Source organism: Mizuhopecten yessoensis, unplaced genomic scaffold (genome assembly GCF_002113885.1).
Source record: "Mizuhopecten yessoensis strain PY_sf001 unplaced genomic scaffold, ASM211388v2 scaffold10441, whole genome shotgun sequence".
Taxonomy (NCBI): Eukaryota; Metazoa; Mollusca; class Bivalvia; order Pectinida; family Pectinidae; genus Mizuhopecten; species Mizuhopecten yessoensis.
Genome location: NW_018408548.1, coordinates 782,493 through 795,895, shown reverse-complemented (window position 1 = coordinate 795,895; position 13,403 = coordinate 782,493). Strand labels below are relative to the sequence as shown.

The 13,403-nt window shown below is 36.0% G+C and overlaps 1 protein-coding gene across 3 annotated transcripts in view; it reads left to right on the top strand.

The window, feature by feature from the left end:
• The window catches only part of LOC110460613 (cysteine-rich with EGF-like domain protein 2), a 27,429-nt gene extending 14,259 nt beyond the window's left edge, over positions 1 to 13,170 (top strand). For 2 of the 3 annotated variants that reach the window (XM_021513620.1, XM_021513619.1), the window contains 2 exons: positions 10,280 to 10,303; positions 13,009 to 13,170. In XM_021513620.1, coding sequence (XP_021369295.1) covers positions 10,280 to 10,303; positions 13,009 to 13,067 — 83 coding nt within the window. In that variant the 3' untranslated portion in view covers positions 13,068 to 13,170. The remainder of the gene's footprint in view (positions 1 to 10,279; positions 10,304 to 13,008) is intronic. The other variant, XM_021513621.1, reaches the window with a different exon arrangement.
• Positions 13,171 to 13,403: the final 233 nt, after the last annotated feature.

Here is a 13,403-nt window from a genome sequence, read left to right as displayed (position 1 = left end):
ATATAGTTTATATAGGGAAATAACACTTTTCGGTATATATTTTATCCATTTTCAGCAGAAAATTGCTCAAACTTAGTCAGAATCATCTTGGGTAAATGAGAGTTTTACTTTGTAAAATTAGGATTCCTGCCCCATCCCCAGGGGCTAGGGCGGGGCCCCAAAGGGAACATTTACCAATATTTTCAAATTCTTATCCATTGATGACATGACAAGTATTGTATTTCACTTAGTTTACATGCTGATTTCCACATCACATCTAAACAATAAAATAAAGCTACCAGTATCTATGATATAACTCAGGTGACCGCTAAGGCCCTTGGGCCTCTTGTATTGTCCTTCATAGATGAACCTGTCATTCAGTTTTGAGCTTCACATGCATCTGTAATGGACCATACAAATATTTAATATGTTCTGTTGAAATGTCAGTTAACTACGATAAATTGATTCCTTGGACTTTTTGCCTGCAATGTGAAACATGCCAGTGAATAAGTAATACATTATTTTTCTAGAAAAACCCTGAAATTTTTGTATGCAGACTTTTCGTTTTTTGATTCACACAATGAAGAAATATTAAGGGCAAGCATTGCCAATGAAAACGCAATCAATTTGTCTTGAAATTGACAGTAGTATTATGGTATTGTGTTTGTCTTGACATTGACAGTAGTATTGTGGTGTTGTGTTTGTCTTGACATTGACAGTAGTATTGTGGTGTTGTGTTTGTCTTGACAATGACAGTAGTATTGTGGTGTTGTGTTTGTCTTGACATTGACATTATTATTGTGGTGTTGTGTTTGTCTTGACATTGACAGTAGTATTGTGGTGTTGTGTTTGTCTTGACATTGACAGTAGTATTGTGGTGTTGTGTTTGTCTTTATTGTGCATGCTTTGTTATCAATCTTTTCTGAAATTGTTTTTAACTCTTCAAAGATTTTTCCAGACACAGTTATAAGTTTTCAAATAATTGTCGTTAAATTGCTGTTGGAAGTAATAAGGCCATGTCAGATTTGGAGATACAGGACGGAGGTTGGTAAAGAATCACTTTTATTAATGATGTGGGGTGGTAGGGTCCAAAATGATGGTTTAATGTGTAGCGAGTGAAAAATAAGTTATGGGTGAATGGGGTCAGAAAAAATGAGTGCCTTTTTGCCCCTCATATATCACGTATAAAAAGCTTTATTTAGATAATCAATAAGGAAACTAGAACATGATATATAGAGAGAGAGACAGAAGAGGGGAGATGGGGAAGAGGATGAAAAGAGAAAGGAAGAGGAAAAGAGAGGGAGAGGTAGAGAGGGAAAAGGAGGGGACTGAAAGAAAAAAAGAAGGAAGAGATACTGTAGAGAGAGGGAGGATGCAGAGATGGAGAGAAAGAGGTGGGTGTGGGAGGAGGGGTGTGAGAGAAGGAAGAGATACTGTAGAGAGAGGGAGGATGCAGAGATGGAGAGAAAGAGGTGGGTGTGGGAGGAGGGGTGTGAGAGAAGGAAGAGATACTGTAGAGAGAGGGAGGATGCAGAGATGGAGAGAAAGAGGTGGGTGTGGGAGGAGGGGTGTGAGAGAAGGAAGAGATACTGTAGAGAGAGGGAGGATGCAGAGATGGAGAGAAAGAGGTGGGTGTGGGAGGAGGGGTGTGAGAGAAGGAAGAGATACTGTAGAGAGAGGGAGGATGCAGAGATGGAGAGAAAGAGGTGGGTGTGGGAGGAGGGGTGTGAGAGAAGGAAGAGATACTGTAGAGAGAGGGAGGATGCAGAGATGGAGAGAAAGAGGTGGGTGTGGGAGGAGGGGTGTGAGAGAAGGAAGAGATACTGTAGAGAGAGGGAGGATGCAGAGATGGAGAGAAAGAGGTGGGTGTGGGAGGAGGGGTGTGAGAGAAGGAAGAGATACTGTAGAGAGAGGGAGGATGCAGAGATGGAGAGAAAGAGGTGGGTGTGGGAGGAGGGGTGTGAGAGAAGGAAGAGATACTGTAGAGAGAGGGAGGATGCAGAGATGGAGAGAAAGAGGTGGGCGTGGGAGGAGGGGTGTGAGAGAAGGAAGAGATACTGTAGAGAGAGGGAGGATGCAGAGATGGAGAGAAAGAGGTGGGTGTGGGAGGAGGGGTGTGAGAGAAGGAAGAGATACTGTAGAGAGAGGGAGGATGCAGAGATGGAGAGAAAGAGGTGGGTGTGGGAGGAGGGGTGTGAGAGAAGGAAGAGATACTGTAGAGAGAGGGAGGATGCAGAGATGGAGAGAAAGAGGTGGGTGTGGGAGGAGGGGTGTGAGAGAAGGAAGAGATACTGTAGAGAGAGGGAGGATGCAGAGATGGAGAGAAAGAGGTGGGTGTGGGAGGAGGGGTGTGAGAGAAGGAAGAGATACTGTAGAGAGAGGGAGGATGCAGAGATGGAGAGAAAGAGGTGGGTGTGGGAGGAGGGGTGTGAGAGAAGGAAGAGATACTGTAGAGAGAGGGAGGATGCAGAGATGGAGAGAAAGAGGTGGGCGTGGGAGGAGGGGTGTGAGAGAAGGAAGAGATACTGTAGAGAGAGGGAGGATGCAGAGATGGAGAGAAAGAGGTGGGGTGGGAGGAGGGGGTGTGAGAGAAGGAAGAGAGCATAGACAGAAGAAATGAAACGGTTTAATAACCTGTATAATATCACATTTCCATGTGAAGAGGTAGGCCAAGAAAATAAATTACTGTCTAAGTGATATCGAAAATAAATTTGCCTTGAAAATAGGCTGGCTTCGAAAATAAGCTTGAGATTCTTTACTGAAAATGAAAATAAGCTGCAACTTACTGTGTTGAGATTTTAGGGTATGTGAGAGGTCATGACCTTTCGTGATATGTAAGGTATTGCTATCAATAATTAATGTTTTGTATCCTGACTATAATATACTCAAATAGTAGTGTCGAACCCGGTGCATCAAACTGCATTAAATGTGCAACAAAACTTGATGATGGCGTATTCAGAATGAATATTATTAGTGTGTGAGCTGTCTAGCTAACAGCTAAATTAAGACAGATTTATCTTTTCTCATGTAAAACCAGGAATGCCCATGTGGGAACAGAAAGAATAATAGGATAATCTGCCCATAAGTACGACTACTGCAATAAAGTTACAGCTTGGTTATACATGTATGATAACTTGTTAATGCTTTCAAAGAGGGGGCAGTAGCGACCAATATCCTGTCTAATCTGTTGCTGTCAAGATCATATTGATAAGTTGCAGGGGATTTCAAATAATTCTATATCTAATACATGTACTCTACCAGAATTCCATTTTTTCGCAATGAATGTCAAAATTGAGATGTAGTCCCATTGGAAGTTGTCATTACGAATGCCCTCAGTAATAGTTATACAGTAGGTGAAGTAATAATTTTAGAGAAAAAATACTATGCATACTTCAGGTCGAAGCACCACCCTCAGGAGATTCCCAGATGGAAATTGATTGATAATGTGTAATCCAATATTTTGATTATCATGGAATGTTTTGTACTCCTGCTTCATTGCATCATTTACAAAAAAATGAATGAAAAGTTAATCTTGTACGTAACATGCCCATTTATATCATTTTAGCCACCAGGAGATCAGTAATATGTTGAAAGTTAATTTCGGATAAAGTTCTCATACTAATGAAGACGGCTACAGATTTTTAAAATCAAAAGTGTACTCCTTTTACGTGATATGGCCATTTATATCATTTTAGCCACCAGGAGATCGGTAATATGTTGAAAGTTAATTCTGGGTAAATTTATCGTACTGAAGAAGGTTACAGATTTTTAAAATCCAAATTGCACACCTTTTACACAATATGCCCTATTTTGCTATTCTAGCCAGCAGGAGACTCTGGTTTTGTTCAGACTAAGAATCAATTTTTTTTGAAGAAGAAGACAAATACTCTTCAGCTTGTAGAATTACAAAAATGCTTATAAAGTCGGTTTTGTATTTTCGTTAGGTAACCTTGTTTTGCTGAATACTTATTTCTTTTCATTACATATTTGTACTCTTCCCAAATCGCGTGGTCAGCAAATTGATATCACTAATCACTATCCATGTTCCGACATTTTCATACAATATGATGCGATATTAATCACAAAACTACCAATGTCTTTGACATCGCTATAACTTAAATTTCACGAGCGTTAGTTTCCCTCATGCTGTTGTTCTGTTATATGTCCTCGGATATATCATTTCACTGTACCTTTAACTGAAGAATTTTACATGTGATCTGAAAGTCAACCTATTTTATCTTGAGTGTGCCTCATTGTTTTGTTGTCACTACTACTCTGTTCTCACTATGAGGACCTGAGACTACTTCATTTAACATGAAATTACATTGCTGGTGTTGTCGATGAAGCAGAAGATGTTTACCTTTCTGGAACATTTGTCTTATTAATTTTCAAGGGTCTCCTTGTAAATCTTACCTTCATTTTGCCCTACTTTCATTGAATTTGAGTTTGAACCTCTGTTTTGTTTGACACTAGGGCATTCTCTTGTATTTTGTTTACATTTAATATTCGAGAGATTGTTTTTAATAACAGGATTTTTAGCCCACCATCAGATATTTAAATCGTCCTGCGTCTGTGGTCCCTCCTGTAGATATCTAGAGCAAACCCTTGAGCGATTCAAGAGCTGCTTTTAAGCGATTTAAAAGCAGAGAGCTCTTGCCTTGAGCGATTCAAGAGAGGCAAACTGACCACCAGACTTAAGCGATTTAAGAGCAGGCAAGGCGAAACTCCTGAGCGATTCAAGAGCCTAGTAGTATCAAGAATAGACCGAAAAATTAAAGCAAAAGCAGTAAAATAATCAACAGATAAGTAAATAATATTACAGAAAAGTATTAGGGGGAAATTCCCCAGGAATTAAAACCCTAGGGATAAAAGAGTGAGTAACCCAATGGTAACACAAGATACCCTGTATACAATTATTATAAGCAACAACAGAAAATTCAATGAAAACAGATACATCTCATGATCATCACAAAAGAATACAAAAGATAGCAGAAGTAAAATAATCAAACATATATAGCTTATTAGTTACAACAAAGCTCAGGGAGCAGCTGAGGTAGGTGGGTGGGTGCGCGAAAAGCAAACACACCAACACCCGCCAGAAATCAATAATGAGGGGCACTGACAACACCACATACCCTCTAGGGGTTAATGCTGATTGGTTAACACTCCCCTGATTTGCATAAAGACATAAACATGAAAAACCTAGATACAAGAATTACCACACGTAAACAAGGAAATGAACTTAAGTAAATTCACAAATATATATCTAACTGTTCCACTGTAGAAAAACAATCTATAATATATATAAGCAAGGGAGCAGTAAAAGTTGTCCGTCTGTTGTCAGTCTGTCCATCGTCACACGTCTGTCATTAAGCTATTCTTGTTATCGCTATTTCCCAGGAAGTAACAGAGGGATCTCTCTCAAATTGTATATGTAGGTTCCCCTTGGTCCCTAGTTGTGCAAATTTGCTTTTGAGATTGATCAGATAAACAAAATGGCCGACAGGTCACCATGTTGGATTGTGACATTGAAGGTTTGTTATCGCTATTTCTCAGGAAGTATCAGAGGGGTATTTCTCAAGTTTGATATGCAGGTTTCCCTTGGTCCCTTGTTCTGCAGGTTTACTTTTGAGACTGATCAGATAAACAAAATGGCGGAAAGGCAGCCGTCTTGGATTTTGCCAGTAAATGTTTGTTATCGCTATTTCTCAATTAGTATTGGAGAGATCTTTCTCAAATTTAACAAGTAGGTTCCCCTTGGTCTGTAGTTGTGCATATTTAATTTTAGAATGATCACATAAACTAAATGGTCGACAGGTAGTCATCTTGGATTTTGACAGTAAGTGTTTGTAATAGATATTTTTCAATAAGAATTGGAGAGATCTTTCTCAAATTTAACATGTAGGTTCCCCTTGGTCTGTTGTTGTGCATGTTCAATTTTTAGAATGATCAGATGAACAAAATGGCCGACATGCAGCCATCTTGGATTTTTACAGTGAAGGTTTGTTATCGCTATTTCTTAGGAAGCACTGGAAGGATCTTTCTCAAATTTTATGTGTAGGTTCCCCTTTGTCCCTAGTTGTGCATGTTTACTCTTGATAGTGATCAGATTAACAAAATGAATGACAGGCAGCCATCTTGAATTTTGACAGTGAATGTTTGTAGTAGCTATTTCTTAATAAGGACTGGAGAGATCTTTCTCAAATTTGACATGTATGTTACCCTTGGTATGTAGTTGTGCATGTTTTCTTATGAGACTGATCAGATAAACAAATCTTTGATTTTGACAGTTAAGGTTAGTTAGTGCTATTTAGCAGGAAGTACTGCAGGGTTCTTTATCACATTCTAGATGCAGGTTTCCCACTGTCCTTTATTGTTCATGTTTACTTTTGACCAGCGGCCATCTTCGATATTTGACATTTAGTGCTATTTCTCAGGAAAAGCTTGAAGGATCTTTCTCAAATTTGATATGTAGGTTCCTCTTGATCCCTCGTTGTGCATGTTATATTTTGAGACTTATCATAAAAACAAAATGGATTAAAAGAAGAACTAAACAGATCTTTCTCATATTGCAATGATCGATTCTATTTCTTTCACATTAAGTACTGTACTAATAAATATGTGAAATGACAAACTCACTTTGAAGGTTGGCTTTCATACACATTAGTATTAAGTTTAGATCAAAAGTTACCTCAAGGTGCATTTACTGTTAATAACATGACTCGATATAACATATTAGAGAAAAGAAGAGAAAGATCGAACTGACAAAGAACTAATGAAGATGTTGGGCGCCAAAATCCCTCTGGGATCTCTTGTATTGAAATATACCCTATTCTCTATCCTCGATATCCAGGGGTTACGCTCACTTTCGCTCTCTGCACTGTAGAGAGCGAAAGTGAGCGAAACCCCTGGAGTATTGAGGATGTTTATTCATCTGAATGAACTGCTTAGTGAGTGACTTGTTGAAGATAAATTATGGTCAACATTTCTACCTGTTCTACCTGTGACATTTTAGTTTCTACTTTGATTTCTGAAATATTTCGTAAATTAGGTCTTTGATCATTGGTGACCTGCATACTTTCCTGCATTTGTCGTGAAACTGTGCTGATGACGAGTGCCACACATTGTGCTGGAATATTGGTTCCTTTTTTAGACTTCTTGTTTTGCCTTCATTTATTTTAGAGAGGTCCATAATAGTTTCCCGTATGTTTTATGTACTTGTATCTTGATGACCTGGTACATTTTTCACAGAGAACAGGATTTAACTGATTAACAAAAAACCTTAACATCTTATCTTTAAAAACTATTCAAACAGAATGTTTGGGACCACAAGGAGGTCGAAATTTCTGTCCCTTAAAATTCTGTTTTATCAATTTGAAGAAAGCCAGAGAATGACCCTGGAATTCTGTCACGAAGTAGAGCCAATTTAGTAGTCCTCTGTCGCCACCCCTCCTCATTTCAATGTCAAAATTGGAATTAGTGGCTAAAGGTCAAGAACACGCCATGAGATCAAATTTTTATGCAGGTCTTTATTATGAAAAACAAAAATTATCTGATGAAAACATTTCGTAAAATAAAGTAATGTCATGATCAAAGTTGCACTATATTTCTAGTGATTTGAGATGACTTGAGGTGTTGTCTGATGAATAATTGCATGTTGTGATGATGTTTTAATCAGTGTGTGCATGACTTATAGACAGTATTTGATGTATCACATGTGAAATATGTTGATGCGCATTTTGAGCTAGAACGTAATTTGTTATGTGACATTTTATCAGTGTGGAAATGATTGGTAATCATCTGTTTGATGGTCTTTAAGGAACTTATGAGCAAAAGTTTTATAAAACTTTTCTTTAGGGTATGATCAAACAAACCTAAGCATGATATAATCGATAATAAATGTATGAGAGCAAGTGTATGGACACGTAAACAAAGTGTGAGATCATTGATAGCACAAGTGTATGAACACATAAACGGAAGTGTGAAATTATTGATCACAAATTGTGAACACATAAGATAAACTGTGAAATTATTGATCACACAATTGTATAAACACATAAATCAATCTGTGGGATTATTGATCACAATTGTATCGGCAGATACAAATGAGAGATCATTGATCACATGTGTATGAGCAGGTATTCCAAGTTGAGATTATGAAATATGGATTTCTCGTGTAAAACGTCTCATAACTAAGCGTTGAAGACAACAATTTAAAAGCAATTAAGTTGATGGATAATTCTTTTCTCCTGCCGCAATTCATTAACTCACACAAATTATAATATTGTCTTGGTTAAGGATGTACCCTTCTGAGGTTTCAATCACGTTCAAGTCTCGTTTTGATCTGGTGTAATGGGTTTTTGTAATATTTAACAACTTACATTATGATCAAGTTTATTAGCAAACACGCATCTGAAAAATATGTCTAAAAACTAGATGTCTGTTGTTTGTAGAACTTTTTTTACAAGAATTTAAAAAATTACCAATTCGGCGGCCATTTTGAAAATGTGTATTATTGTGTAAATCTTGTGCTTCAAAAAAGGCCAAAATTTCACCTTTTTTGGCACTAGATTGATCACTTAAATTGTCATTGTGTCGCCATTTTTAATTGTAGCAGGTTCATTTTTGCTGTACAACTTTATAATGTTCAATATGATAAAAAATAATGTGCAACAAACTGGAAAATTATACATTATTGATATTTTTTTTACGTATTTAGTGTAACTGAAGCACTTTTGATTTTTGACCCCGAAAAAAGTAAAAAAAATAACACAAATGATAATGGGACAAAAAAAGAAGCACACTGACCCCCCCATTTTTGTAGATGTTTTAGAAAGAGAAACACGTTTTCATTTAATTCATTAAATATTAAACAAAAGTTAAATACCAGAACTTTTTATATCAAGCGTTTAATCTGTAAAAAATAGGGGGTAGGTGTAACTAAAATCGGCCTTTTGAGTTAAAACAATAAGATTAAGAAATTTTACTTCCATAATTTAAAAGAAAATAATATTTTCATCAATTCTACAAACATTTATACATATCTGATAACACACTTGGAAGAAATTGCATGAATTTGTTCTGCAAGTGGTCAAAACCCAAAAAATCACCTAAAATCACATGTTGTGGTAAATTGGTATCTTTGACCGATCATAGTACAAAAACGAGCACACGGACATATGTTTTTTTTTTTTTGCATTTTCTACTATGCCATTTACTCCTTTTTCCAAAAATCCATATAAGAAAAAAGTTTAATACAGGAAACTTTTGACTTCTCAGAGGTGTACAACCTTAAATGACGAGTACTTGAAAGCATGTCATTGTCATTACCAGTGATGGCGATATAAACCTACCGTTGATTGTGTGTTACAATCCTTGGCGTAATCGCACGTTGTAGAGCATGCCTTTTAACGTTATACGATAAGCTCTTGGCGTGTTTGAAGATAAAGGAAATATTTGTTAAAGACTTTCTTATCAGTGTTGCATGCAATGGTGACCGTTTGGACATAAATTGCATTTCAACGTGTCATCATATCTGGTAATATCGGTGCGACGTATAACAGGGCTCTGACAATAGTAGTACAACACTGCGGGATGCACACTGTTTTCCGTTGCAAACAAAGTCACGTTCCAGCTGTTATAGTTCTGGCAAAAAATGTGTCAAATTGTGATTTAGATCCTTTCAGAATGAATTAAAGAAATAAATTGTAAATTGTAAATGACATAACGTTTGAACAGCATATTGAAATGGGAAGGTCTCCATGTGTCTCACTGGCGTATTAAATTGTTATTTAATCTCAGATTTGTAAAATTTCGAACGATTGATTGAAGATTCGCATGTCCATTCCCCATTTATCACCTTCATTTTGATCCAGCTTATAAGAAACTGCTTCAATCTGTTGTGTTAATTTGTTTAGCTCGACTGCTTTCTTTCTCCTCTGAACTCTGTTCCTTATGTAATCACGACAGCTTGTGAAGTGAATTTTGCTGTTATCATTGATGTTGTGATATTAAAGTATCCTTGTATTTTTTAAGTGGCTCTATTTTCATTAAATCGATTGTGATAGGCACAAGTTTCCTTCTATTTCTTGATTTTGCTTCAAAAATCTTTATTTCGGTCATCTTCTATCTGTTGTCTTTAACACGTAATGAGCTATTTATATACAAGGAGAAACCTTTAAACTAACTGTTAATTCACAGTCTCATACTCTTTTTTAGACGAATGTGACGTCATTTTGATAAACAAGGAAACGTTGAAAGTAACACAATTCTGATCCCTGTATATTTCCGTTTCTTTCAGAGCCACCAAAACCAAAACAATCCAGTAAGTCGGCCAAGCCTCAAAAATCAACCAAGAAATCAAAATCGTCCAAAAAGAAACAAAAACCTTCACTTTATGTACTGGGCATTGTGCTAGCATTGTATGGACTACTAGGAAAGCTTGCCAACGGCAATTTCATTGTTGTTGGTGTTTTAACTGTCATAGTTGGTGCATACATTCATTGGTTTGCGACCCAGTTTGAAAAATTTTGATGAGATTTAATATAATATGCAATCAATGTGACCTTCCTATGTAAACTCTGTGTAGATTTTGTCAGATTTTTTAAAACTCAGAAACCTAATCACGTTTGAATAACAGTACATGTTGATTACATGTGCAAATACCTATCTGTATGTTTTTGGGGTCATCCTGGTCTCACTGAGTAGATTCGTATTTCTTTGACACCCATCTCACTTCTGTTTAAGCCAAATCAGTACTATCTTTGAAATAGTTCTTTGCATCCAGGCTGTCAAAATTATTTAATAGTTCTACTTTCTTCTTAATTTTACAAACTGTTTTCCAGCAAGTAAGAAAGTAACTGTCATACTAATAAATCACGTAGAGCTCTGTAATCAAGGGAATTGGTATATAGATTACTCCAGAAATGGTCTGCAATGAGAATGTCTTTGTAATTTTCCCACCGGTGTGTATGATTGTTATTTGTCACCTACCAGCTAAGGAGAAGATCCAAACATACAATGTACCTGCTTCCATATTGGTCTCTTGTGGTTTCACAACTTCATTCAAGTAAAGGTCGCTGTCCCAGAGAGTTGCATAAAAAACTAAAGAGTCCCAACTGGTGTCCCAGGTTCAAATCCTGGTCTGGCCACGTGAATGTGTTTGTTTATTTCATTTTTGCTACTTTTTTCATAAAAAATCCCCAAGGTATAGTTTATTTTCCAGGAATGATTTATCAAAGCTTCTGTTATTTAGGGAAACAGTTTCGAATTTACAACACAAACGTTTCATATTGATAGATGCAGATTTCGGCCGTGGTACGGGAATCAATAATGTTTTTTTTAAACGCCAATCCTAGTAGGATATATTGTTGTACATGGGTTATTGTCCGTCTTTCTGTTGATCATCTTATTCCAGTTCGGAACATAACCTCAGGACCAATGAAAACATTCTGATAATAGTTTCATATCGATTTGAACCATAACTTGATGGTGTGTCAGGAAGTTATGGTGAAAAGTCAATTCACGTTTTGACTGTTCGGAATATAATTTGTTGAATTAATTTCTTATCTGCCATCATTTTGCATAATGTCGTGCGCTTTCTTCGTATGTCTTTACTCCAATTCAAATACACTATTCAAGTCAATTTGTTTGTATGAAGCTCAGAGTTAAAACCTGTTTCAGGTGCTGGAGAAACGGTCGTTTGCAATACAATATTAAGCAATTTTAAAGGAACTGGTGCACGTGCTTATTGTATTATATATCAGGTGTTACAAAAAAATGCAAATTAAAGATGGAGGAGGTTAAAATGCTAATATTTTACGTATGGTATACTGTTCTACTTATACAGGAAGGAATGCCTTTCTGCAATATGTAATGAGAGTATACGGAAATGATATAATGTTTAGAGACAACCTACCTGTGAATGTATGCTGATAATGTATATATGACGAATAAGAAAAATGCTTCAATGTTTTTCGAGATTCAGATGTGTTTTAAGTTTTCTTGAGTTTTTCTATGAAATTTAGCGATTATAACAATAATATCTTGGAATTGATATTAAATCACTGGTCAATTTCTTTAGTATGATATCTTTTCAGTGCAATTTTGATTGACATGTATAGCAAGTGTGGGTTGAACCTACATTTTTTTTTTTTTTTTTGCATTGATTTTGATCATACAGTTCAAGTGGGCGTACAGTGTATTCTTTGTTTGTAAATGTATACTTGATGTCAATTTCACACGAGATTGGTTATCATGTAGCTCGTCTAATTCGTTTCGCATATTAGAAGATGCAATAAATACCTACATACAAATGGTGATATGTATGTGTACCGTTATGTAATATCTTCATAAGCGTGACCCTTACAATGAAGAAAATCACATATCTATGATGCATTATATGACATGTGTTCCTATAGAAGTTTTACATTTTGTATACCAACTGATTAGAATTGTTATTGGTTATTAAGACTTGTGCAATACACAACCTGTTTACCAGGACAACTTATGTTTGAATGTAGATACAATCACCTATTTGATTTAGACGCGTGTGACGACACATTGAATATTGTGTTCAGTGAATGAACGTTTAGTAGTTGTGATTTTGTAATATTTAGTATGAAATGAAGCGACCATATTTTTATTCGTAATCATATTTGTTATTATAAAAACAAGTACTGTAGTTTATTCTCATGGCACCATTCAAAACCTATGAAAGGATCGATATGATTTTGTCTGCAATACCTTTTAATGTCTTTTTTCTTCTAAATATGATATTTGAACGAATGAGTAATTGATATTTTTTGCCGAAAGTGAAACTTTATTTTATGTTGTGTCCATCTGTATTTCTGATTCATAGTGATTGGTAGATGCTTATCATAAAACAAAGAGAAAGTGGAAGTGAAAGAAAAGAAAGTAGGTAAAAGAGTTATGTATGCCTAATGAAATGTAATTTTGATGTAATCTTTATAGTAAAAGTTAAATTATTTATTTTTCAATATTTTGTATTTATACATTTTCTCTTTGTAGCTCCCTCGACAACGGAAGAGGATAGCGCTTCAGAAAATGTTGAGAAAGATGAATTATGAATGCCCAAGGTGTTTGATAGCAAAAGTATAATATATGTTACATGTGTCTCAAAAGTGTGTGAAAATGAAATATATGGTGGAATAAAAGGTTATATTTGTCTTATAGAAATGTTTCCGTTATTTGTTTGTTTCAAAAATGTGTTCCAAACTACATGTATATTACTTGGATAATAATGGCTGGAAATACCATACACGGGGAAAAAAATTCCGAGTCAAATTTTCACTCGTCACAGATTAATTTCATTGTAATATTTCTATTTTTCTCTGCTTCTGAATACCTGTTGTTTAGTTCTGGCTTCGCCAAGGGGAAGAAGGCAATGGGTTCTGTCGTCATGC